This window comes from Lynx canadensis, chromosome A2 (genome assembly GCF_007474595.2).
Source record: "Lynx canadensis isolate LIC74 chromosome A2, mLynCan4.pri.v2, whole genome shotgun sequence".
In the NCBI taxonomy this organism is placed as follows: Eukaryota; Metazoa; Chordata; class Mammalia; order Carnivora; family Felidae; genus Lynx; species Lynx canadensis.
This window is the reverse complement of record NC_044304.2, coordinates 3,828,876-3,853,202: the sequence shown is the minus strand read 5'-3', so window position 1 is coordinate 3,853,202 and position 24,327 is coordinate 3,828,876. Positions and strand designations below refer to the sequence as shown.

The 24,327-nt window shown below is 52.9% G+C and overlaps 1 protein-coding gene and 1 long non-coding RNA gene across 3 annotated transcripts in view; one reads left to right on the top strand and one right to left on the bottom strand.

Annotated features, from left to right (window-relative positions):
- Positions 1–21,745, top strand: part of SAFB2 (scaffold attachment factor B2) — a 33,129-nt gene extending 11,384 nt beyond the window's left edge. Inside the window, exons 9-21 of one of the 2 annotated variants that reach the window (XM_030292708.1) lie at positions 184–284; positions 4,928–5,077; positions 5,167–5,279; positions 9,681–9,811; positions 11,281–11,372; positions 14,055–14,191; positions 15,686–15,976; positions 16,855–16,995; positions 18,195–18,237; positions 19,180–19,310; positions 20,766–20,857; positions 20,994–21,060; positions 21,357–21,745. In XM_030292708.1, the coding sequence (XP_030148568.1) occupies positions 184–284; positions 4,928–5,077; positions 5,167–5,279; positions 9,681–9,811; positions 11,281–11,372; positions 14,055–14,191; positions 15,686–15,976; positions 16,855–16,995; positions 18,195–18,237; positions 19,180–19,310; positions 20,766–20,857; positions 20,994–21,060; positions 21,357–21,510 (1,643 nt within the window). In that variant the 3' untranslated portion in view covers positions 21,511–21,745. The other variant, XM_030292718.1, reaches the window with a different exon arrangement.
- On the bottom strand, positions 13,078–19,202 carry LOC115499297. The gene is made up of 3 exons (XR_003964106.1): positions 19,113–19,202; positions 14,290–14,292; positions 13,078–13,088 (listed from the first exon to the last, which is right to left on the bottom strand). It is a non-coding gene; the product is annotated as an uncharacterized LOC115499297 (long non-coding RNA).
- Positions 21,746–24,327: the final 2,582 nt, after the last annotated feature.

Genomic DNA, 24,327 nt, shown 5'->3' with positions numbered 1-24,327 from the left:
GTAAGGAAGCCGTTTCCGCGGTCCGTATTTTTGGTCTTCCGTGTGTTGGCAGTAATTACGTTCCTAAACCAGAAGAGTTGAAGTTGGATGTGGCTGGGGTTTAAGAGAGGGCCACGTTCTGAGGCACGCCGTGCTTCCTGTTAGGCCTGGAGGCAAAGCCTGATCCTTTCCCTCCTGCCCCAGGTCGTACCGGAAGCAGCTCTGGCAGGAACCTGTGGGTCAGTGGACTGTCCTCCACAACTCGAGCGACAGATCTGAAGAATCTATTCAACAAGTATGGAAAGGTACGTGCTCCCTTAACGTCCTGCCACCCAGCCTCTATTTGGCATTAAAAAATAAGCTCAGAGTTTGGGGAGTTCTTTTTTCTATCGTTAATCTGGTCGGTGGTCTTTTTTGTTTTTTTGGGCTTGTATATTTCTACCTGTGTGTGTACGTGCACACATACATGTGTATGGAAAACAGAACCCCACAAGGTAGTGGGTCTTGTTTCCCAGCTGAGAGTGGGGAACAGCCAACAGGTAGTTCGTTGTGTCACAGAAAATGTATGTAAATAGCTGCAGTCTAAACGTTGCTGTGGTTCATTCTAACTTGTCTTAAAGAGACTGCTGTTTTTGTGGCCCATATACAACTTAAAAGCTGGCATGCTGGATTTTTTTCCTGAACAGTAAGTGACGAGTTAACTTTATATATTCCGGCGTTTTTAAACCTATAGTTCAAAAACTGGAACACGATAGTGGTTTAAAAATATATCAACTAATACGCTGTCCACAGGGGCAGGAAGAAAATAATACAATTTAGAAGCCTTCTGAGGACTTGAGAACATTTAAAACCGATTTTCATCATCCTGGAATTAGATAGTGAAGCAGTCTCATTTTAGGGCAGGAGGACTGCCCTGGTCTTGTGGGTGCCTGTAGGGAGTGGCCCTCCAAGGGGGGAGCAGGTGTGGGGTTCCCCCCCCCCACACACACACACACCCAACATGGAGAAGCTGCCGGGAGTCCAGGCAGAGCTTCACAGATGTCCTGGATGCCCTGGGCCTGTCTTTGCTCAGGTCTGTGTCCCTGACTAGACGTCAGCAAATGTGTCAGTGACTTAAGTAGACAGGACCCAGAAGCAGTGTCTGTAAGATGAATTTTTCTTCACAGTGAATGTCTTTCACAAGGGCTTCAAACTGACTCTGTAACCTATTCGTCGGTTATTTACTTGACTTAGACACCAGTTATGAAGCCTAACAGCACATAGAAGGTCACGTCCTCATAGGTCTTAACAGTCTGATGGGGAAGTCGTTGAAGAAGTAAATACAACAGGGGTGCGTGGGTGGCTTCAGCTCAGGTCATGATCTCACGGTTTGAGTTTGAGCTGTGCATCGGGCTGGGCTCTCTGCTGTTAGCACGGAATCCGCTTCAGATCCTCGGCCTGCCTCTCTCTGCCCCTCCCCTGCTTGCTTGCTGTCTCTGAAGAGTAAACATTGAAAAAAAAAGTAAACATAGCCTAAACGATGGGTTTATTCAGGGAAGTTAACAGCATGCCATCAGCGTTTGGGAGGGACACCAGATTTAGATGTGGGTCTGGGGTTTGGTGCACCTTGCTGAGTAAGTGCTGTTTAAGTGAGGCCTGGGTGATTCTGGAGTTGACCTTGCCCACAGGTCTCAGCTGTGGACTAGAGCAGTGGCACGGAGGCCCTGTGGTGGGACAAGTCTGTATTTTGGATCAACTAATCGGAGGCTGCTGTGGGGGGCAGAGGGCGAGGCCAGGGGACAGGGACAGGTGAGGTTGTCTTGGATTCTGCTCTCGTGGCCATCAGAAGCGACGTCCTTGCAAGGGTACTTAGTTTGGTGGGGAAGTCACGTGACCCCACAATTGGCTGGGCCCCTTGACCTTGAGGAGAGTGAAGAATGGGAAATTCGTCTCTGAGAGAAGTGACATCTGTCCCCTTCAGAAAGTCCCCTTTGGCCCTGTGTGAGGTGCTCTGGACAGAGCGGGGCTCTCCTCTACTGGGAGAGCAGCGCTGCTCCACATCTGCGGGCGGGAACACGGACCCCCGAGTCTGCTGCGAACCTAGAGATGATGGAACGTTCCTCCACCCCACCCGCACCATCATCGCACAGGTGGGGACGTTGAGGTCCGGAGAGAGGAGAGGACTTGCTCACATTGACCTGAATCAGGTGGTCAGGGCCAGACTCAGGGCTCTGCACTCACGTGCGGGCTCTCCCCTCGGTTCTCTGCACATCCCATGGGAACATTCACGTGTAACACGAGCACGAGCATAGTGGAGTTTGAGTCTGCTCTGGCTCTGTCTTCTCTCTGACCTATTTCTTGGCCTCCTTGCTTCTCTTGCTGCCTTTTGCATTGAGTGCTTTTTATGATTTGTTCTGCCCTAGCTGTAACTCGTGTATGGGACTAGTGTTACTATGGCCTGGTTTCTGGAGGTTGTAAAATTTAGTTGTTTGAGTTTTTCCTTGTTTCTTGATGTGGACTTCCATCACCGTGAACTTCACTCTTCACTGCTTTTGCTATATGCCATAATTATTGTGTGTTGTATTTACTTTTCGTTTGTTTCAAGGTATTTTTTTTTTTTTCTGACTCTTTTTTTTCACTTATGGGTTGAACTATAACATTTCTCTTTGGTAGCCGCATTTAGGAATTCTATTACAAGGTTCAACTTGGGGTGCCTGCGTGGCTCGGTCAGTTAAGCGTCTGACTCTTGATTTTGGCTCAGGTCACGATCTCACGGTTCGTACGATCGAGCCCCACATCAGGCTGTGTGCTGACAGTGCAGAGCCTGCTTAGGATTCTTTCTCCCTCTCCCCTGTGTGTATTCCCCCCTCACCCCTCTTAAAATACATAAATAAACTTAAAAAAAAAAAAAAAAGACTCAATTTAGCCCAGTCTATCCCTTCAGTGATAATCTGATTCCCTGGAGGCGTGCGAACCTTGTAACAGTGCACCGCCATTTTCCCTCCCAGCCTTTTTGGTCTTGCCATCGTGGTCTGTTTTCTATTTAATAACGCAGTACGTTATTGGCTTATTTACGTGTGTAATATGCTTTGTGCTTACACCTTAAAGAGGTACATAAATAAGAAAAAACAGGGACTTTTCAGTTACCTACGTGTGTATTTTTTGAGGTGCTCTTTATTCCCTTTTGTTGACATCCAAGTTCCTGTTGGGTATTATTTTATTCTATCTTTAAACTTTCCTTAAGGTACAGGCTTGCCAGTGATAATTTCCACTGCTCTCGTGGGTCTGGGAATGTCATTCTTTTGCCTTCATTTGGAAAACTCTGTTTGCCGGGTGCCAAATTCCAGGTTCCTTGATTTTTTTTTTTTTTTTTTTCTGGACAGCAGTGCTGCTTCCTTCCTTCCGGCTCATGTCATCTGACCTGTGGCTATGGGTCTCACCTTCGTTCCTTAGGGCACGGGTGTCTGTTTTCCTCTGGCTTACCTGTAAGATTCTCTTGATCACTGGCTTGGAGCGATTCGCTGCCACGAATATTCTGGGGTTTCATCCACTAAGTTTTTCCTGTGCTTCTTGCCTTTGACGACCCATGCGCTTTCGGAAAGCCTGCTGTTGCTGTGGTTTGTTTTGGCGTGTTTTGTCTTTTTTCCTCCATTTATTTCGAGTAGCTTCTGTTGCTATGTTTTCAAGTTCCCTTACCTTTTTTCTGCAGGGTCTGCTGTCCGTCTCCTCTGATGTATTTTCCAGCTCCAAAATTCCGGGTTGGGTATTTTCAAATACCTTCTGTGTGTTTACCCGGCATGTTGAGTGGTTTCTCCAGCTTCTTGAGGGTTTAGGATATAGCCAAAATAATTTTAACATCGTTGTTGACTAATTCTGTTATGGAGTCACTTCTGGGTCTTTCTCTATTGGTTGGTTTGTTTTCTTCATTAGAGTCCCTTTCTGCTTCTGGGCCTGCCTGGTTATTTTCGATCGGACGTCAGACGTTGTGATTTACATGTATTCTAGTTATTCGTATGTCCCTATAAATGTTCTTGAGCTTTTGCTGGGACACAGTTCACTTATTTATTCCTCAGATTTGCTGTCCGGCTTCGTTAGGTCAGAGCAGGTTGGTTAGGTTAGTTCGGCTCCGGGGGCGGCACCCTTCTGGCTTCTCAGCCTCGTGCCCCGTGAATTGCAAGCTTTTCCATTCCAGCTGCTGGGTTCACTCTGGAAAAAGTGAATCGTTTGAGGCCCTGAGCAGCCCAGCCGTGGGGATGGCTTGCTCTCCTCTTACGGGTGGTTCTCTCGCCCCTGGCCGCCCGTGGGCTCCTCACAGGTGTGCGGCTCCCCGCAGCGGTCTTTATGCGGCGCTGCCCTCGTCGATACTGGGCTCTCGCTGCCTCGATTGTTTCAGACGTTGACTTGTGCGCCGCTCCGGGATACCGCCCCTCACCCCTCCGCAGGCCGTCGCCCCTCTCTGCCCGTGGCCAGGTACTTCTGGGAAGTGAGCCCAGGCACCCATACGGCTCCGCGTGTCCTCTCTTGCAGGTCACCATCCCATGTGGCCTGGTGTGCGGCGTCCGAAAACCCTTGTTGCCTGTTTTTCCTCTAGTTTTCTAGTTTCAGGCAGCCGGAGGGTAATTACTTGGTGCGCCAGCCTGTCTGGAAGTAGAAGTCCAGTTGGAGAGAATGATCCAAGTGGGAAGGACTTTTGATTAATTAATGAGTTGTGGTTGGTGAAGTTTAAATGTCTTTAGCTTTTCCTGTTTGTTTTTTGTCACTCCGAGGGCCGATCTTGCATCGAAAACAATTGTATTTTGATGGGATGGATTAGAACCACTTGCGTAACTAGTCCTGGAGAACCACCAATTTGTGGAGAAGTAAAAAGTAGTGGAAGTAATTCCGATGATCAATTAACTGCTCATCAGTTTTGACAGATTGTGTGGTGATCTGTGCGGTCTCGAGAATAAGCGTGCCCTTTCTCGTGAAGGTTGTCGGGGCCAAAGTGGTGACCAACGCCCGCAGTCCTGGAGCTCGGTGCTATGGGTTTGTCACCATGTCGACATCTGATGAGGCTACAAAGTGCATCAGCCATCTCCACAGAACTGAGCTTCACGGAAGAATGATCTCCGTCGAGAAGGTGAGGCCGTTCTTGCCTGCCGTAACCCACGGAGCCGACAAGCGAGAAGACCTGGACCGTGAGCCATTTCTATCCGTCTTGTGTTTTAGGCCAAAAATGAACCGGCTGGGAAAAAGCTGTCCGACAGAAAAGAGTGTGAAGTGAAGAAGGAAAAACTAACTAGTGTTGACAGACATCATCCCGTGGAGATCAAAATTGAAAAGTAAAGTGGTGATTTCAAACCTTTCTCAGGGCGCCCGGGGGTCTCAGTCAGTGGGGCGTCCGACTCTTGATCTCAGCTCAGGTCTTGATCTCACGGTTGTGAGTGGAAGCCCTGCGTTGCCTTTCTCTTAACTTTTCTCTTGGGAGTGGGCGGGAAGAGGGCAGGTGACAGCCACAGGGTCATTCCTCCTCTCCAAGGACAGCCTGCCTCTCCAGCTTCTCACTGAAGTGTCCGATTTGTGCATCTTGCTGCCACTTGAGTATTGTTTCTGTAAAGCTGTCGAGTGAAGTAACGCGTAACTGTAAGAAATGTGTTCGGAGGATCCTTAATAAGCGTTTGTGTCTAAACAACTTAGTAATCTGTTGGGAAAAAAAATGACACGCAAAATGGAAGAATAATAATTTTGTAATTTTTTGAAGTTTGTTTATTTTGAAAAACAGAGACCGTGCCAGTGAGGGAAGGGGGGGGGGGGTGGTGAGAGAGAATCCCAGGCAGGCTCCGCTCTGCCACTGCAGAGCCTGACGTGGCGCTTGAACCCATGAAGCTGTGAGGTCATGACCTGAGCCGAAACCAAGAGTCGGACACTTAACCGACTGAGCCACCCAGGCGACCCGAAAGAATGATTTTTATTTCACTGTTAATGTTCTGGGTCCTTGCACAGTCTCTCAAACCTTGGAATCGTTTCCTGATCCAGACTGGTTTTCGTTCAGTTCCTGCTTTTTATCACAGCCACTTTTAAAAAACGTAGCGTCATCCAAAGGAACGTAACCTGAACTAGTACCGAAAAGAATATCGTCGAGCCAGTAGTTTGTGCGGTGTCTGACCACCGTCAGGTATTACCGTGTCCCTCAAAAATATCTGGTACCTCAGGGCACCTGTGAGTTCACTGTGGCACCCTGAGGGGTACCTTGGCACAGAAGTTGGGGAACTGTGGGTCTGGATGCCATCTATGAAGGAGGTGATTTGTATCTTTAACCAAGATGGAAATAGGGACAGACGGGTCATTCAGAGTAGGCATTGCTTGCTTACAAATTTTCTCAAAGTTAATAGGTTTATCTCCTGGAGGAGGTAGGCTTCCGTGAGGTGCTTGATGGTGGTACAGTTCTCAGTGCCCAGCACGGTGCGTTCATATTGTCTGTGCAACCTTCTTGCACACCTGGGGCCGTTCTCCCTGCAGATTGAACCCGTTGCTGAGAAATCTGTCCGTCTCAGTGATTCAGTTTTGCCTTTGTTTTTTATCTTAAGAAAATGGACGTCGAGCGAAGGTGCGGACATCGTTAACACTCCTAAGTTCAACTCCATTTTTAACAGTTTAATTGCCGCTCTTCATTCCAAATTAGTCTGTAGACCCGTGAGTACTAGGTGTCAGAGTAGCCTTCGTGTATTTACAAGCGAGACCAGCGATTCTGTCAGCAGCTTCTCCAAAGAGACCTGTTCTGTCCGCAATTCTAAAACCGTATTTGTCAGATATCGGTAGCTGTTCAGAATTCTTGGTCTTCTTGGTGTTTGGGAATCCATTTCCCTCAGTGATTTTTCTGACCACCCAGTGAGATGTGTCTGGACGAAAGGAAGGGGCTAATAACTGGCTAGCGTGCATCGGGTGGTTCCCTTGGTCCCTGGAAGAGTTTCGTGTTGCAGAGGGAGCAGGCTCCGGGTCGGGGACTGCCCGGCTGAAGGGCACACAGAGCAGCCCAGCTAAGAAGTGACAAGGCCAGGGTTCGGTAGCGGCGGGCAGTGACCTCGGGGCCGTTGACAGCCACACTGCCTTGAAGTGATTTGACTGGGAGATTGAGGAATTCACAGTATGTTTGAACCACAGTTTTTTTCTTCCAGTGAACACCTTCATTAACCTTTCCTCTCGAGAATCTCTAGGTTCAGTAGGTAGTCTAAGCGAAGGAGAGAAACTTTTCCGAAGAAGTGGCTCGTCTTCACGGTCTCGGATGAGTGGTGCGTTTGCTGCGGTTGCCGTTTGGAAAGCACACGCACGTGTCCAGCACCAGCCCCTGCCCGAGGGTGGCCCCTTCCCGTGTGTCCCTCCAGCCTTTTTGTGTCCGTATGCATTCGTGTTTTCGAAATTACATTTTTAACTTTCGTTACCGAGAGGTTCCTCTGCGTGCGGGAGGTGCCGCGTGAGTACAGGACAGCGGGAGGGGTCTCCTCGGAGAGAGAAGGCGCCACCACAGGATAGCGAGGGCCGTGCGTCACCCGTGATTCGTCACGGCTTTATCTGGAGTCACGTAGTCACCAGAACGATTTCTGCCTCTGTCAGAAGGGAAGGGACATGGACTGCGTAGCCGTGGAAGGGAGCCACGTCTGTGTGTGTCCCCCGACACGGACGTGAGGTGAGACGCTGCGGTGCAGCGTTCTAGTGCCGTCCCGGTGACGCCAGGCTGTGAGGCTATCCAGGCACCACTCAGCAGAGACACGGGCGGTGGAGCCCAGGGATGGTCAGGAAAGGCCCTGTGGTGGCCGTCACAGGGAAGTTCCTTGAGTAAGTTGACACACGTGTATGGTGTTTTGGGTTTTGGCTTTGTTGTTTTTGTGAAACCAATATGCTTAAAAAAAATTTTTTTTTTTTTAATTTTTCTTTTAACGTTTTTACTTATTTTTGAAGGAGAGAAAGAGCATGAGCGGGGAAGGGCCAGAGAGAGAGGGAGATGCGGAATCTGAAGCAGGCTCCAGGCTCTGAGCTGTCAGCACAGAGCCCGATGCGAGGCTCGAACTCACGACCTGTGAGATCATGACCTGAGTCGAAGTCGGACGCTTAGCCGACTGAGCCATCCGGGTGCCACCCCCCCACACTTTTTTTTTTTTTTAAGCGTTTGTTTATTTTTGGGAGAGGGAGAGAGAGAAACAGGAGCAGGGAGAGAAGGAGACACAGAATCCAAACGAGGCCCCGGGCTCCTAGCTCTCAGCACAGAGCCCGTCACAGGGCTCAAACCCAGGAACCGTGAGATCGTGATCTGAGTCGAAGTCGGATGCTTAACTGACTGAGCCTTTTCAGGCGCCCCCAAATAACAGGTCTTAATTCTAGTACACACCATCAATTGTTGTGTGTATTTACATTCTCATAAATTTTAAATAGGGGCACCTCGGGTGGCTCAGTGGGTTGAGCTTTGGACTCTTTGTAAGTTTATTTTTAGCGAGAGTGTGAGCAGGGGCAGGGCAGAGGGAGAGAGAATCCCAAGCAGGCTTCTCGCTGAATGTGCCACCTGCTTAAAATTCTCTCCCTCTCTCTCAGCCCCTCTCTCCAGTTCACACGCTTAAGCTTGCTTGCACGTGCCCTCTCTCTCTCTCTGAAAAATTAAAATATAAAAATTAAAAAAATTTTTTTAAACGAGGTTTTTCTTAAAGTGTGAATATTATTTTAAAGACGACGTGCTGTGGAAGTTGAGGAAGGAGGAAGAGTGACCTTGGGAGAGGTTTCTCCAACAGGCTGAGCCCTGCCTGGGTTGTAGGGAAGACAGGGCAGGGACCTGGTCAGGGAACCCGAGGGGCCTGGCACACGGTGGGCATTTAAGGAGTGTGAGATTTGATCGCCCGAGATAACAGCGTTAGGGAATAAGGGAGACAAGTTTGGGTGGCGACGAGGATTTATTTCACTGCTTAGAAAAAAGCTGCCTCCGGGTTGAAATGTGACAGCAGTTGCTGCACAAGCTGGGACGTAGCCTGCCATTTTAACTCCCCCACAATACGCAGAAATGACCAGGCGTGTTGTTACAGGCCCGTGGCCCGCTGCTTCGTGTAAGCCGCCACCTCCTGTCCTCATCCCATACCTCCACTCTATTTTATTTCTTTTTTTTTTTAAGTTTTTTGTTAACGTTTCTTACTTCGAGAGCGAGAAAGAGAGAGTGTCTGAGCAGGGCAGCGGCAGAGAGAGAGAGGGAGACATAGAATCCGAAGCAGGCTCCAGGGTCCGAGCTGTCAGCACAGAGCCAGAAGCGGCCCTCCAACCCACAGACCTCGAGATCACGACCTGAGGGACACTCAACCGACTGAGCCACCCGGGCACCCCTCCATTCTATTTTATACTGTATTTATTTGGAAAAAATGTTTTTTTCCACACACGGCGAAACACTTGAAATTAGTTTTTAACGCGCATTCGGACGTAGTTTCCCGTGTGTGTGCCCATGAGCCGCTCTGCTATCCCCGGGCATCGAGCAGTTGGCAAAAATAGCCACGAGCCTGCAGTTCTGTCCTGACGGTTCTAGATGTGGCAGAGATCTCCCGGGGGAATGAGGGCTCTGCCTCTCAAGAGGATATTGTCCCTACCGCGGTTTTCCGAGAGTTGTGTCCGTCCACCTGCCGCCAGGCTGGTTGGTTTTGTGTGCAAGTCTGAAGAGGTGTGAGCTGCCGTCCGAGTCCCAGGAACTCAAGTTTGGTAACCATGTTTTTCAACAGAACCGTGATTAAGAAGGAAGAGAAGTTGGAGAAAAAGGAGGAAAAAAAGCCTGAAGACATTAAGAAGGAAGAAAAGGAAGAGGATGAGCCGAAACCAGGACCTGCAAATCGGTCGAGAGTCACCAAATCAGGTGAGCAGAGCTTTCCACGTGCCCACAAGAAGGGAGGAGCTCAGTGATGGGGGGAGGGGGGGGGACCGCGGGTTCTGTTGACAGGCGGCTCTGAACGCATCGCAGCCCCAGGGTGACGTGGCCTGAAGGAGTGTCTGGTGATGTCACACACGTGGGGACGCTCCCCCTGGTGACTTCTGCTCACTGGCGGCCCCGCGACTAGGCCTCTCGCTCTTCTGCGTAACATTTGGCAGGAGTGCAGACAGATATGCGCGGGAGACGCGTCCTGGTTCTTGAAACTGATTGGATGCAGTTATGCAGGCGTGTGGTCAGGCTTCTCCTGCGTGTGTGTTAAAGGCAGATAGAGTCAAAACCGGAGATACGGTGCAAACTCAGAACCTCTGTACCCGTTGACGTAGCTGCACTTGGGGCGTGCCACCTCTTGACATTTTGTAAAGTTCATCGTGTTCCACGCCTTCAGATTTGCATGAGGCTCCGCGGAATGTCGTCTGGAAAAAATAAAACCAATTCTCCCTGCGCCTCCCTCCTCTCCTCCCCAATAAAACAAACAAAATTCAGCCATCTGGAGCATGGGAACTGGGTACAGCGCATTACAGAGCGTTACAAATTAGATCTTTGGCGTTTGGTGTAATTTACCGGCAGTCTCACGAGGAACGTGTTTTTATTTTTTTTTATTTTTTTTTTTTTTAATTTTTTTTTTTCAACATTTATTTATTTTTGGGACAGAGAGAGACAGAGCATGAACGGGGGAGGGGCAGAGAGAGAGGGAGACACAGAATCGGAAACAGGCTCCAGGCTCTGAGCCATCAGCCCAGAGCCTGACGCGGGGCTCGAACTCGTGGACCGCGAGATCGTGACCTGGCTGAAGTTGGACGCTTAACCGACTGCGCCACCCAGGCGCCCCAGGAACGTGTTTTTAAAATGTTCCTCAAGTATGGCAAACCTCCCCAAATCAGGAATAGTCCTGGTGGTTAGTCTGGTTATTGTGTCATTGAGGGGAAGATTCTATTTGGAGGCCTTTATTGCTGTGGATGAACGAAGGGAAGCCCAACCGTCCGATTGCGATGAGGGCCTGAATTCTGCAGAGCGTTCCAGGATGTGGAGGAGAAAAAAAATCAAAATTGGTTCTCCTGGAGCTGCTAGGATTTAGCGCGAGGGTAAAGGAAGCTTGTGGGTTGGATGTGTGTGCGTGGCAGAACGCACCTTGGCTTAGATTTATGTTGCAAGATGTGAGGAAATCCCGGCCGCTTCATTCCAGGTGAGCAGAGACCTGGAGTGCCTCATGTCGGTAGTGGGTGCTTCGTGTCAGAACGGGAAGGAGGAGGAGACACAGAGGCTCCAGAGGTTAGCGTTAGTCACTCGAGGGAGCCTGGCGGGCCCCCGGTCAGCCCATGTGCTGCCTGCTCTTTGGAAGTGGGGGGCTCAGCAGGTTTTCATGGATGGCTGGTTTTTTGTTTTTTTCCCTGAAGGAAGCAGAGGAATGGAACGGACAGTCGTGATGGATAAATCGAAAGGAGAACCTGTCATTAGCGTGAAAACCACAAGCAGGTCAAAAGAGAGAGTAAGTATTGCTTCTGCTATCTCAGGTCCAACTGATCTGAGGGTGGTTTAACGACCACTTTGATCTGCACTACGAACACAGCTTTGTTTCGCCTTTAAAATTTTAAGAGTTCTTTGATGTATTCAGAAGGCATATTATTAGCCGTTGGATGGTACGTACAGACACAAAGATTCTACAACTTATTTCAAAACAGCACCGAATGTTTTCACTTCACACGATGTGTTGACCCCGATTCTCTGTGAGGTTACGCCATCTTCTGGAAGAATCGATTCGCAGAAAGCCGACCATTGGGTAGAATGGGCAGGACCCAGGCTGTTCAAGGCAGAAGGCAGGTTCTGCTCTTTGGTTAACCTAGTGGTAGCTGATTCATCGCTTTGGGCGATGCTTCATGTTCTGTGACGTTAACAAGAAAGAAAAATGGAGTCCGCTGGGAAATCGACTCGCGTTGTCAGAGAGCGGACCTCCCATTTCTTAAGTGGTACACGTAGCTGGACCAGCTAGTGGTTCCTCGTTTTGTTTTTCCCACTCCGAAAAACAAACTCCTCTGCTCACCACCTGAAGGTTCTAGCTCAACCATTCATGAGAGCCGGCCCCTTCCAGTGAATGCCGAGCTAGCAGTATTCATCCAAGAACCGTTTGTGGTGCTGAGACTTATTTTTGAAATGAGCGTTTGATTTTTAATCCATCCCTTCCTGACGTCATTTTCCTTTTGGGGTACGTGAAAACCGTAAAGACACTAAAATAGAAAAATCTCTCAAGGAAGCCTAGATAAACCATAATCTCACCACCTAAGTAACTCTGACGTTAAAAAAATAAATAGTAACATGCGCCCGATGAGAACATTCAGATCTTCAGATCGTATAGGAGGATGGCAACAGAAGTAGGACAGAAGCCTCTTCGCTTTCACATGGACTCCTCGCACTTCCTTTCTTTTCTCTTCGAGAGAGAGAGAGTGCGAGTGGGGAAGGGGCAGAGAGAGAATCGCAAGCAGGCTCCACGCTCGGCACAGAGCCCGACTGGGGGCTCAATCTCATAACCCGAGGCAAAACGAAGAGTCGGAGGCTCACCCAGCTGAGCACCCAGCGTGTACGCTGGATTTCGAAATAATGGTAGTTTCACAGGAAGTTGCAGAAATAGTACAGAGGTCCTGGGTGCCCTTCCCCCAGCTTTCCCCAGTGACTTCTTTTGTGTCACTGTAGCACAGTAGCGAAGCCAGGACGGTGACATTGGTATCCGGCGTGTATGTGCCTACGTAGTGCTAGGACTTTTCTGTTACTGGTGTGGACCGCTGTGAGCACCGCCATCAAGATACAGGACTAGCCCGTCACCACAGAGATCCCCTGCCTGTCACACCCACGCCACCAGCCCACCTCCAGCCCTGGGAACACCGGTTGTCTGTTTCCCATCTCTGGAATGTTGTTGTTCTGAGAACATGTACGGATGGAGTCGTGCAGCACGTGACCACAGCATGGTGACCTTGAGAGCCATCCGGGGTGCACAGGTGTTGTCCTTTCTCTTCAGGAAGCCATGATCGTTTTAACCAGGCTCTTGGTTACGGATGCTTGGTTGTCTCTCGTCCCCTGCTGAGAACTGCTGTGGTGGGACATTTGTGTGCACACGCCTTGGCATACTGTGGGTTTCTAGGTGCAGAGGGACACGGATGTCATTCTTTGGGATGGGTGTTAGCAGAGTGCCCTTCCGGAAGGCAGCAGGATACTACAGTCCGTGGCTGCGTCCGGTGCCCTGGCCGCTAGTAAGTGGGAGGTGGTGAGCCCAGGGCTCTGACCCCGAGACCCCGGTGCTGCGCTGGCCTCGGCACGAGGTTGCACCCTCACCTGGACACTTAGGGTGTCTGTTCCCCTGCCTTCTGCCTACAGTGTGTGTGATCAGACTCCAGTCACTTTGCCCGTCTCCTCGACAAAGGGGGGGTCATTGTGGTGTTTTGGGTTATGGATCTTTCTGTGATGAGATGGTCCTCTCTTTTTTTTGTTTTTTTTTGGTAAAATTTCTGTTCAAAACTTCTGCCTGTCTTTCTCCCACCACCCACGAGGTAATTAAGAAAGTAAGCTAAGGAAATTTTTTTTAAATGTCTCCCAGGCCCATTCTCTAGAGACTCTGAGGCTGTGGGTCAGCAGGTAGCCCTGCGTTCTGAGCTATAAAAGCATCCTGGGAGAGTGATCGTGGGCAGCTTGGGTGTCGTGGCCCCTGAAGGCCTCGGGCAGGAATAGGAGTCAATAGTTAAGGTTTCGTGCCCTGTCCTGGAAATGAGAGTGGCACGGAAGTTGCCCGTTAATGCTCTGGAGCTGATGAGGAGTGCTCTTTTACGTTAAGCATCTTTGACCTGTTCTGTTCGAAGGCTGCCTGCCTGAGGCCCGAGTCAGCGGCTGAGAAGTGTGGTCCGTCATGCAGCTGTGCATCCAGCATGCACGCGCCCCGTGGCTCTGTGAGGCCTTGTTCTAGACTACACATAGTCCTGGGCTCTGCCGCACTAAAGAAACCTGCCTGTAGGTTTTGTGGGGTGTCATCCCCCCTTCCCCTTCCATGACGCCCTTTGTTGGCAGGGCCTTCCCGGAAACCATGTGGGACAGAAGAGTTTTTGTCTACCCTAGATACGCAAATGTAACTTTCACTGTGCGTCTGTTGGCATTTTTCTGGTGTTAACCGGCCAATTTTGGTAAACAGAGCTCCAAGAGTCAGGATCGCAAATCGGAAAGCAAGGAGAAGAGAGACATCTTGTCATTTGATAAAATCAAAGAGCAAAGGGAGCGTGAACGCCAGAGGCAGCGGGAACGGGAGATCCGAGAGACGGAGAGGCGGCGGTGAGTGGGTCCTGGCAGGCTGGCCGGTTGGTGGGCTCCCCTGGGGGTGCTCGGCCTTTCTCCCTGAGCGGGTCTCCTGCCCGCCCAGGCTTGATGACTGCCTCGTGTGTCCCCGGAGACAGAAGGGCCAGGGTGGCGAGGGCCGGCGGTCAGCCTCGGCACGGCGATCGTCAGAGCTGGAGTCTGTCTAGCAGCACCTCTCCTGGCCCCTGGTGGGCCCCGGCACGTGGAGTGAGCTCATCCACGTGTGGCTTTGGTGGGAGGGTCTCCAGTGTTGAGGTCTCAGTCTTCACTGCCAAACCGCACGTAGATAAGATCCAAAATGCAGCCAAGGGATGTGGTGCTTTTGTTAGAGGTGTTACTCAGAGGAGTAGCGTTCTCAGGCGGCCTCGGTCCCACGAGATGTTCTTTGCCACGCACACCTTTTTTTGTTGAGACAGTTTATGGAAGTAGGCCTGCCGTTCCCAGTTTCGCCTTCTGCCATTTTCCGTCCATAGCTCCCTTGTCATTTTCCTTCACGTGCTGCTCGGCAGAACGAAAGCCTCACGCCTCACACCATGGTATTAGGAGGACTTGTCTGAGTGAAAGCGGGTCGTGTAGAAACTGCTCCGGTTGTGCTATATTTGCTTTCCCGAGTAGTGTGGTTCTGGTCTCTCTGCATATGTAGCTTTAGAAAGTAGAAGCACCGTTCAGATGTCTTTTGTTTCTGACTGGCTCCCAACGGCTTTGGAGCCTTTCCAGTCGCTGAGGGCGGGCACGAGGAGTGACAGCGACTCCTTTCTGGGATGCAGAGGGGGTGTACCCTGTCCCTGTCTCCCCCGTTCCTGCTCCCCACCCCCCCCACCCCCAGCTCCCAGGATGCAGGGGCCGGTGAGGAGACCTGGTGCCGGGCCGCATAGCATCGGCCCCCTTTGCTCATGCCTAGCCTTCTCCTGGCCCCACAGTCCCCCAGGTCTGCTCAGAGGCTGTTTCGGGGCATCGCTTAGTTACTTGTTCCTCCAGGGTTTTCTGTGTGCACGGCGGCTTTCGTAGTAGCAGTTCTCCTCCGCTTTTCTTACTCTTCTCCCTTTATTTAAAAAAAAATTTTTTTTTTTAATGTTTATTTTTGAGACAGAGGGAGACAGAGTATGAGTGGGGGAGGGGCATAGACAGAGACACAGAATGTGAAACAGGCTCCCGGCTCTGAGCTGTCAGCACAGAGCCCGACGCAGGGCTCGAACCCACGAACTGTGAGATCATGACCTGAGCCGAAGTCGGACACTTAACCCACTGAGCCACCCGGGCGCCCCACTCTTCTCCCTTTAATGTGTGGCTTAGTCCTCCTGGCCCGGACGCCGGGCTGGGTCTCTTCGCCCCCTCCCTGCCTGCGCACCCTTGGCTTTGCTTTTGTGAGAAGGGAGAGTCCGGAGGTTGGGGTTCGTGGCCCAGCCCGGCGCGCGGTCACGGGTGTGTGCGCGGGGACGTCAGGGCGGCCTTGCGTGTGTGTCCCCGCAGAGAGCGTGAGCAGCGGGAGCGGGAGCAGCGCCTGGAGGCCTTCCATGAGCGGAAGGAGAAGGCGCGCCTGCAGCGGGAGCGCCTGCAGCTCGAGTGCCAGCGGCAGCGCCTGGAGCGCGAGCGCATGGAGCGGGAGCGGCTGGAGCGCGAGCGCATGCGCGTGGAGCGCGAGCGCCGCAAGGAGCAGGAGCGCATCCACCGGGAGCGCGAGGAGCTGCGGCGCCAGCAGGAGCAGCTGCGCTACGAGCAGGAGCGGCGGCCGGTGCTGCGGAGGCCCTACGACGACGGCCGGTGAGGACCCGGCCTCGGCTGCCCCCCTGCCCTGGAAAGTCGGGGCCCCTCTCCCACCGGATCCGGTGCCTCTGGACGCCGTCGCGGGGCTCTGCGGTGTTTGCCTGAGTTACTCGCAAAGTCTTGACGGTGGCCACTTGCTGAAGGGGTCGCCGTGCTGTGGCTCAGCAAGGCCTCCCGTTGCATCCACGCTGTGGTTCCCGGTGGGGCGGTGGGTAGGCCCGCGCTCGCCGCGGCCGCCGGTCGGCCAGGGATGGGGAGAGGCACCGGGCTGCACTCGGAAGAAGAAATTGCCTTCCCGTTCACAAAGTAGGTTTATTGGTCTCCAGCTCCTCTGAGCCTCTTAATTGACGGTCACCCATCACCCCACCACCCATGAGCCTAGTTTTCTGGTAAAAAATCAGGAGGAAGATAATTGGATGCCATCCTGAGCCGTATGCAGTTCACTATCACCCGATCTAATTCCCTTTGCTTTTGCAAAAAAAACTCAGAGGGAGGTTCAGGTTACCATAGAAGACAGGAAGGTGAAAATGTGGCAACTCAGAATGCCATTCCAGAAGAATCAAATATTTCATTTCACTTGCATCTGAGCTCACGCGGGGATCAAGGTATTAACAGCCTTGTGATACAATTAGCTCCCAGCAGCCCTCCTTTCAGGACTGTCAGATGAGAATGCTGGCATGCCTCTTGGCAGTTTGGGGGATTTTAATTTATCAAATCAAAGCGATAATGATTGAATGTTTAGAGATTAGCCCTGCAGGACATTTTAAATGATACCGGGTCTGGAGAGAGCTCCTCTCCCCACCTCCACCCCCTTCCCTATTTCCCTCGTTCTCGCTCATAAATGCAATTCATATCCTTTTAAAAACAAAAAATAGGCGAGATGATGCTTATTGGCCGGAAGGAAAGCGTGTGGCCATGGAGGACAGGTACCGCCCAGACTTCCCTCGGCCCGATCACCGCTTCCACGACTTTGACCATCGAGACCGGGCCCAGTACCAGGACCACGTGGCTGACAGGTCAGCACCCACCGTCTCCCGAAGCCACGGACACAGCCAACTGAGCCCAATGCAGGGATGGGTCTCTGTTCATTCTCTGATGTCTCATTTATTTGTGAGGCTCCTGCTGGCTGGCTGACCGGCTGCACGTGGGATTTAGAAGCACAGGCCTTGAGCAGGATGTTGGACTCGGGGCTCACTTAGGGTGTCCTCAGCTTGTATGGCGGGAAGGCCCTCCACTCCTTTCACTCGTTGCCCCCTTCACGGATCGGGGGCTTGGGGCGATTCCTATGTCTCAGCGCCCCACGGCCCACTCTCTGGGCCTCACGGCTCCCCGGGGCTCTTGCCCAGCCTCTGCTCCTCCGCCTTGTCCCTCCTTGTTTTTATGGTGAGGATGCCGTTTACAGAAGTTTTCAGAAAGGCACCTGAGTCTGTGTAGGCTGGGCAGGCTGGCGTCCACGTCCATGGGGTTCCCTGACTGACATGGGCTCCTGGGTTGGCATACTGTGTAAGAACTGACCGGACAACGTGGGAGGGTGTTTACTAGGCTGGCTGTGTCTGAGAAGATTTTTTTTTTTTTTTTTTTTTTTTTTTTAGCTGGTTCCCTTGTCAGTGTCTTCTTAAATGGGAAATATATATATAGTTTATTAGAAAGGCAGCCCTCGATTTTCTAGTTTAAGAATTCTCTCTCTGGGGTTCTCATCATGGTCCCCTGGGCCGCATATCCCTGAACCATTTCTCCGTTCATTAGCTCTTCCGTAAGGGAAGGGAGAGCAGGGGGAGATGGGCTGAGAAGCCACTCATTTAATGAATCATGCCTGGAGTTGGTTTGAGAATCCTGTGAATCATGTGTACTGACTGGGTCAAACCAGAGGTTAGGGATCCTCTAAAGGCTTCTTGTTAGACCCTAGATTTTGTCACCAGTCCAGATAGATTAGTCTTTGGCTTCGTGGTGTGGGCCTCTGTTTCTGAGATCCCTCCAAGGGACTTTAGTTCAGTAAAATTTTTATTCCCACCTTCTTAGGATCCAGCTTCACTCCTACTCCCTGGAAGAAGGCTTTAGATGTAAGCCAGCTTTTTTTCACAGGCCAGCATATTACAGTTCTTACTTGGTGAAATAGAATAAGTACCCCAATTGTGGAAAACTCTTGTGTGTGGCCTGCCGAAATGTTGTCTAGTGCCATCAGCAGCTGTTGGAATGAGATGTTTCCCTTTTGCAGGAGAGAAGGTTCAAGGTCAGTGATGGGAGAGCGAGATGGGCAAGTAAGTAAAACCCGACCCCAAGCCTGGGGGCACCCTGCTTTTGTGTTGGGGTGGGCGAGGGTGAGTGAAGTGTGCGTAATTGTTTTCTGATTACGGAGTTCCACGTGTGTTTCCAATACGTAGGGTTTGTTTTTGTTCAGTTGGCTCTAGTAGATCGCAAGCATCTCTGGGTTGTCCACTTGCTTAGAGTGTCTTTGAGTCTCAGTATCGTGAGCTGCCCCCAATATCCCAAATGGGGGAGGCGTTTTGCCTGTGTTGGGGCGGGGGAGGGTTCCTGTGTCTCTGGTAATCTGCAGGTGCCCTGTGAGGGATGCTCAGAGAAAAGGGGAGCTCTCCAAGAGAGAGGTAGGGGATGGCCATCAGAATCATGCCTTTTTAAAATACTGGAGTGTTTTTTGAGGGAACATCGTGCGATTATGTCTCGCTACAAAGACGTGCTGGGTTTTTGAGCACAGGATTGGTTGGCGGTTGGCCGGGGGCACGGAGTGGCTCCCGTCCTCAGCACCTGCCTCCAGTGTCACATAGACAGGCCTCTGCTGCCTCCATAGAATGGTGCGCACAGGGGTTTGAGGGCGCTGCCTGTCCCGGGGTGTGGGAGGGGCCCTCCTGGCATCAGCAAGAAGGAAGTGTCCTGATTCTTCTGGGGAGGACTAAGTGACCCTCTCAGAGGACCCTTCAGCAGAGCCATCAAGTGCCATCAAGTGCAGGGCTCTCCGAGCTCACAGGGCCAGAGAGGCCTCCGCTGGCACTTTATGTGGTGCCAGAGATGGAGCTCTAGGGGTGCCCAAGAGTTCTCGAGCAAGGAGGGGATCAGGAAGCAGAGGGCCCACCAGGAGCTTCTGTGGTGAGGTGTGAGGTTTGGAAGGGGCCCGGACAGGTCCCCTTACAGGCCCGTCCAAGAATGGCATGGTCAGGGTGCCCTGTCCCTCTTGTGCCTTCCAGCACTACTCAGATGAACGCCACGGCCACGGAGGACCACCAGAGCGCCATAGCCGAGACTCCCGAGACGGCTGGGGGGGCTACGGCTCCGACAAGAGGATGAGTGAGGGCCGGGGGCCGCCGCCCCCACCCAGGTAAGCAGCGGGCAGCTCTGGGGGTCCCTGCCTGCTGAGGGACACCGCCCTGGATCCTTTCGTAGACTTGCCCCAGGACATCCCCGCCCCTGTCCCCCAGGGGCCTGTAGGTGTTTTTAAGGCAGGTCTTTGCATATCAGAAGGTTCTGCCTCATCTCGAGGTGGGTTTTCAGGGGTTGAGTGAAGGGTGCACCACTCCGGTAGAGGAGCGATGAAAAGTCTTCTTCCCCAGGTGACCCATTGAGCTCTCGGTCCTTGAATGCCATTTTGTCCGTTTTGCCTTAAATATCCGTGGGAAATGTAACCGGGGAGCTCCTCTGCAGACAAGAGGGGACACTGAGCACCGTCACTGTAGGGCTGGGTGGCTATCACCCAGCGTGGGGCAGTCTCGCCTTCATCCTCGAGGACAGATGTTGGGGGCTCTGATGGGCTCCTCGCCCGCGGCTCTGCGCACTGGCCGGCCTGGCAGCTGGTACCCTGACCGTTCCAGACTCAGCCCGAGTCTGGGAAGCTTTCCTGGACACGCCTGGTGGCCGCTGGTGGCCGCACGTTGGACTTATGTTTTGGTTTGAATCACTTGGACTTTCTGTCTGAAACTTTTTTTTTTTCTTAAACAGCTCTTTTGAGCTTTATTCACGTGCCATGTGGTTCATCCATTTGAAGTGTGCGATTTGATGTTTTTTAATGTATTCAAGAGTTGTACACTCCTCACCACAGTCCACCCCCAAGGGAAGCTCCATTAGCAGTCACTCCCCGGTCCCTCCCCACCCCGCAGCCCCTGCACCCCGATCCACCATCTGTCTCTGGGTTGGCCTGTGTGGGCGTTTCACACAAGTGAAATCACGTGTCACGGCCTTTTGTGTCCCTCTTCTTTCAGCACAGTGTTTTCAAGGTCCGGTCACACGGTCACCTGGGTCAGAGCCGTATTCCTTCTTGGGGTTCAGTAACAGGCCACATGTGGAGAGACCACGTTTTGCGTCTCCCGCTCATGAGCTGCTGGCCATTGGGGTGGTTTCACCTTGGGGCTGTCAGAGGATCCTGCTGCTAAGCATATTCGTGCGCGGGTCTTCCCGTGAATGTGTTTCCCGTTCCCCTGGGGTAGATGACCAGGGGTGGACTCGCTGGGTCCCGGGGTCAGCCTGCCGCACTGTTGTCCGTTCTCACCAGCCACGTGTGAGGATCGCTGTCTCCACGTCCTCCGAAGCGCCCAGCGTCTGTCCCTTTGCCACCGGCCAACCCAGCGGGTCGCGTGGAGGTCTCCCGTCCCATGCACGTGGCTGCGCCGAGCTGCTCCGGGTGCTTACTGGCCACGTGGGTCTCCGTGGGGGCGTGTCCGTCCTCACGCTTCGCCGTTGTCTCTCAGAAACGCGTGACATCGGGTAGGATCGGCCGTGCTACGGCCTCCCCTCGCAGGCACGTGGGACACTCTCCGGTCGGCTTTTTGTTTTGACACAGGGCTGGACGTGACTGGGCGGAGCATCAGGAGCGCGTGTGGCCGGGTTCGGTGGACGCAGGCACGGCGGGCCGGGAGCACGCGCGGTGGCAAGGTACAGGCTGACCTGTGCCCAGGAGTAGAAGGAGGGTTCCCAGGACGCTCCCTGGGGACTGGTCCCTCCAGCGGTTGCAGAGGCTTCCAGGCGCTTCTAAGAAGGGAGTGTGTGCAAAGTCTTTCTTTTCTTCCAGGTGGTGAGAGGGGCCTCTCTGGGCCCTCGGGGCCAGGACACATGGCAAATCGGGGCGGGATGTCGGGGTAAGAAGTCTTGCGCTCAGATAAAATTGATTTGTTCCCACTCCTCATTTCCTCTCCCTCCTTTGCACGTTTGGTCGGTTTGCCGGGTTGAATGTTTTGAAAACAAACCCGAAAAGCAGCTCTTGGCAGCTTATGCAAGTCGCACCGGACACTTACCCGGAGCTCAGTCTGTGATTCTGACTTCCCTCACCTGGAAGAGCCAACGGGCCGTAAAGGCTGCACAGCCATGCGCTGCGCCACAGAACGGTGAGAGCGGCAAGCACTTCAAGGGGACAAACGTGTGCCTTTGTTCCTAGGCGAGGCGGCTTTGCACAAGGCGGGCATTCCCAGGGTCACATGGTGCCCGGTGGCGGACTGGAAGGTGGACTGGCCGGCCAGGACCGGGGCAGCAGAGTTCCGCACCCCCACCCCCACCCCCACCCGTATCCCCACTTCACCCGCCGCTACTAAACCCCTCTCCGAGTTTCCAGGTAGGCAGATGCACTGTTGAATCTCAGCCAGAGTTACCTTGAACTTGTGGAATCTTTTAAGAAACAAAAAGCAAATCCTGCCACCATGTTGTAGCTCAATACAATGTGAATTCACTTTTTTTTTTTTTTAATAAACGTGATCTCTGCCATTTTTAAGACAAGATTTCTGTTAATAAGGCATTCCATTTTCCATTAATAAAAGTTTACGGTTCGCACCGGTGTGTGTCGCAGTGATTGCGGGACAGGGAACACTTCCGACCTCAGCGGCACCGATGTGTGTGTAGAGGCTCCCGTACCCAGTTCTCCTGGCCTCCCCGGGGAGTGGGACGTCCATCTCCCCTCCTTACAGATGAGGAAACGGGTGTGGGCCACCTGCCCAAGGTCCTAGAGCTTGTAGGAGGCGGCAGGGCTGGGATCAGAATCAGGATTTCTTTTTATTTTGTAAATGTTCATTTATTTTTGAGACCGAGGGAGACAGGGCGCGAGTGGGGGGAAGGAGCAGAGAGAGGGAGGCACAGAATGGGAAGCAGGCTCCGATATGTTGGCACAGAGCCCGACGTGGGGCTCGAACTCACTGTGCAATCGGGACCTGCCTGAGCCGAAGTCGGACATTTAACTTGAGGCACCCAGGTGCCCCAGAATTAGGATTTCTTAATGGCAAGGGGGGGGGGTGCATCGTGGGGCCTACAGACCAGTCGCTTCACCCCTCGAGCTGGTGTGCCTGGGGTGGGGGGCGTCCAGTGATGGTGTGCGGGGTTGGGGTCTGGCTGAGGGCAGTCCCTGCGTTTAGTGTGTAATTTCCTCATTTGTCACTGTAAACAATTCTAATTTTCTTCGTTAAAGCCTGCCAGACAAGGCCTCTGGCCAGCCGTAAGTGCCGTACATGAATCCTCTGATCCAGGCCCCTCCTGTGTGACTCCACAGGAAGAGTTTCTACCAGAGAACAGCTGAGCCCATGCCAGCCGAGAGCATAGGTGACCCCGGGCACGCTGGGGCATCCAAGGGACCTGTGCCGGGGGGCGGGGAGGGGGTCTGGGGGTAAGCCGGAGGGCCTGCTTCCCACAAATCCTGGCCGTGATCCGGCGTGGTGAGAGTTAACCTCAGTGCCGCCTGCCGGGAACCTGGATTCCCTTCGTAACTAGGACAGCCACCCCACAGGCTACTGAACAATCACCAGTTCTCCCGGAGTAGCCTGTGTTCCCGCTGGGCTGTTTAGTTTTAAAAGAGCTATCTGAAAATCTGCCCAGCTTGCCGCGGAATCTAGACCGTTAAAGGCAGGTCAGCGCTGGCCTTTGGCGTCCTGCTCGTCTGAACTGCGGCAAGTAAATACCTCGTGGCTCCCCCCACCACGGGGGCCCTCGGAGTCGTTTTCCGATGACAGGTGGGCACGATGCTGTCTCCGCGTCACCTCCTGCGTGGGGCCCCGTCTCTTCTCTGCAAGTCAGAGTCTAGAAACGGGTCTGAGCTTCCCATGTTGGGTGATCAAAGCCATACCCAGGCTGGGGGTGTGGGTGAGACCCGTTTTGAGATCTCGTCACCTGGCTGCAGTTGGGCGACCGCCCTTCAGGGGGAAAGGGTGACCGAGGGTGTGACCCGTGGCCCTCAGCCGGGGCACCGCTGCCGAGCTGCCCCAGGGGAGCCTCGGAGAGCCGCGGGGGCAAGAACAGCCCCTTCCTAGTCAGCCGAGCCCGCAGCCTGGGTCTGGCTTACGTGGATGCCGCGTTTGCTAGGCCTGCGGGAACACAGTGCCGCAAACGGGGTGCTTTGAGACCAGTCTATTCTCTCACGGTTCTGGAGGCCGGAAGTCCCCGTGTCGTCTGGGCCGGTTCCCTACGAGGGTGAGAGAGAGTCCGTTCCGTACGCTCGCCCAGCTTTTAGGGGGTCGCTGACCATCTTCGGCGTCCCTTGGCTTTGTCGACACGTCACCCTGAACTCTGCCATCGGCCTCCCTGTGCGCGTGTCCTTGGCCAAATTGCCCCTTGCTGTGCGCACGCTGGTCACGTGGGTTGGGGCCCACCCGAATGCCCTCATTTTAACTCCATCACTCACATAAGGGCTTTGTCCCCAAATACAGTCGCGTTCCGAGGCCCTGGAGGCCAGCGTTTCAGCACAGCAACAGGGTTGGCAGAGTTTACCCCCCGTAAGTGCTCCTCACGGTTTTCATACATACAGATCTTCCCAGGATGCAACTTCCTTTTTTTTTAGTTTATTTGCTTCGAGAGAGCACAAGCTGGGGAGGGGCAGAGAGAGAATCCCAAGCAGGCTCCGCACTGGCAACACAGAGCCCAACTTGGGGCTTGATCTCACGAACCCTGAGATCATGACCTGAGCTGAAATCGAGAGTCGAGCACTTAAACCTACCGAGCCACCCAGGCGTCCCCTCTGGGACGTGACTTCTGGGCAAGTGGAGCATTGCTCAACACTTGAGTCCAGGACCTTCCCAGGAGTTCCCCATTTCTGTGACCAGAGCTGCTGGGGCTGCCGGAGTCTAAATGCCTCCCAGCCGCCTCCATCCAGGATCGGAGCTGTGCGCGCGCGTGCAACTTGAGCACCGGGTCACGTTCGCGCTATAACTGGGCCCTGCCCCTGAGCAGTGATAGTCTCTTCTTCTTTCTTCTGTTTGTGTCTGAAAGGCATCGTATTTTTTTCTAATTGTAGTTGGGTTCTATTAGGTCTGATTTGTATGTCAGGAGACAAGGGAGGTGGAACCAGGCGTGTGTTCTAGAAGGGGCCTGCTAGTGGGCACGGGGATTGTTTGCACTTTCGGCTCCTGTGAACGTTGCTTACGGTGAAGGCC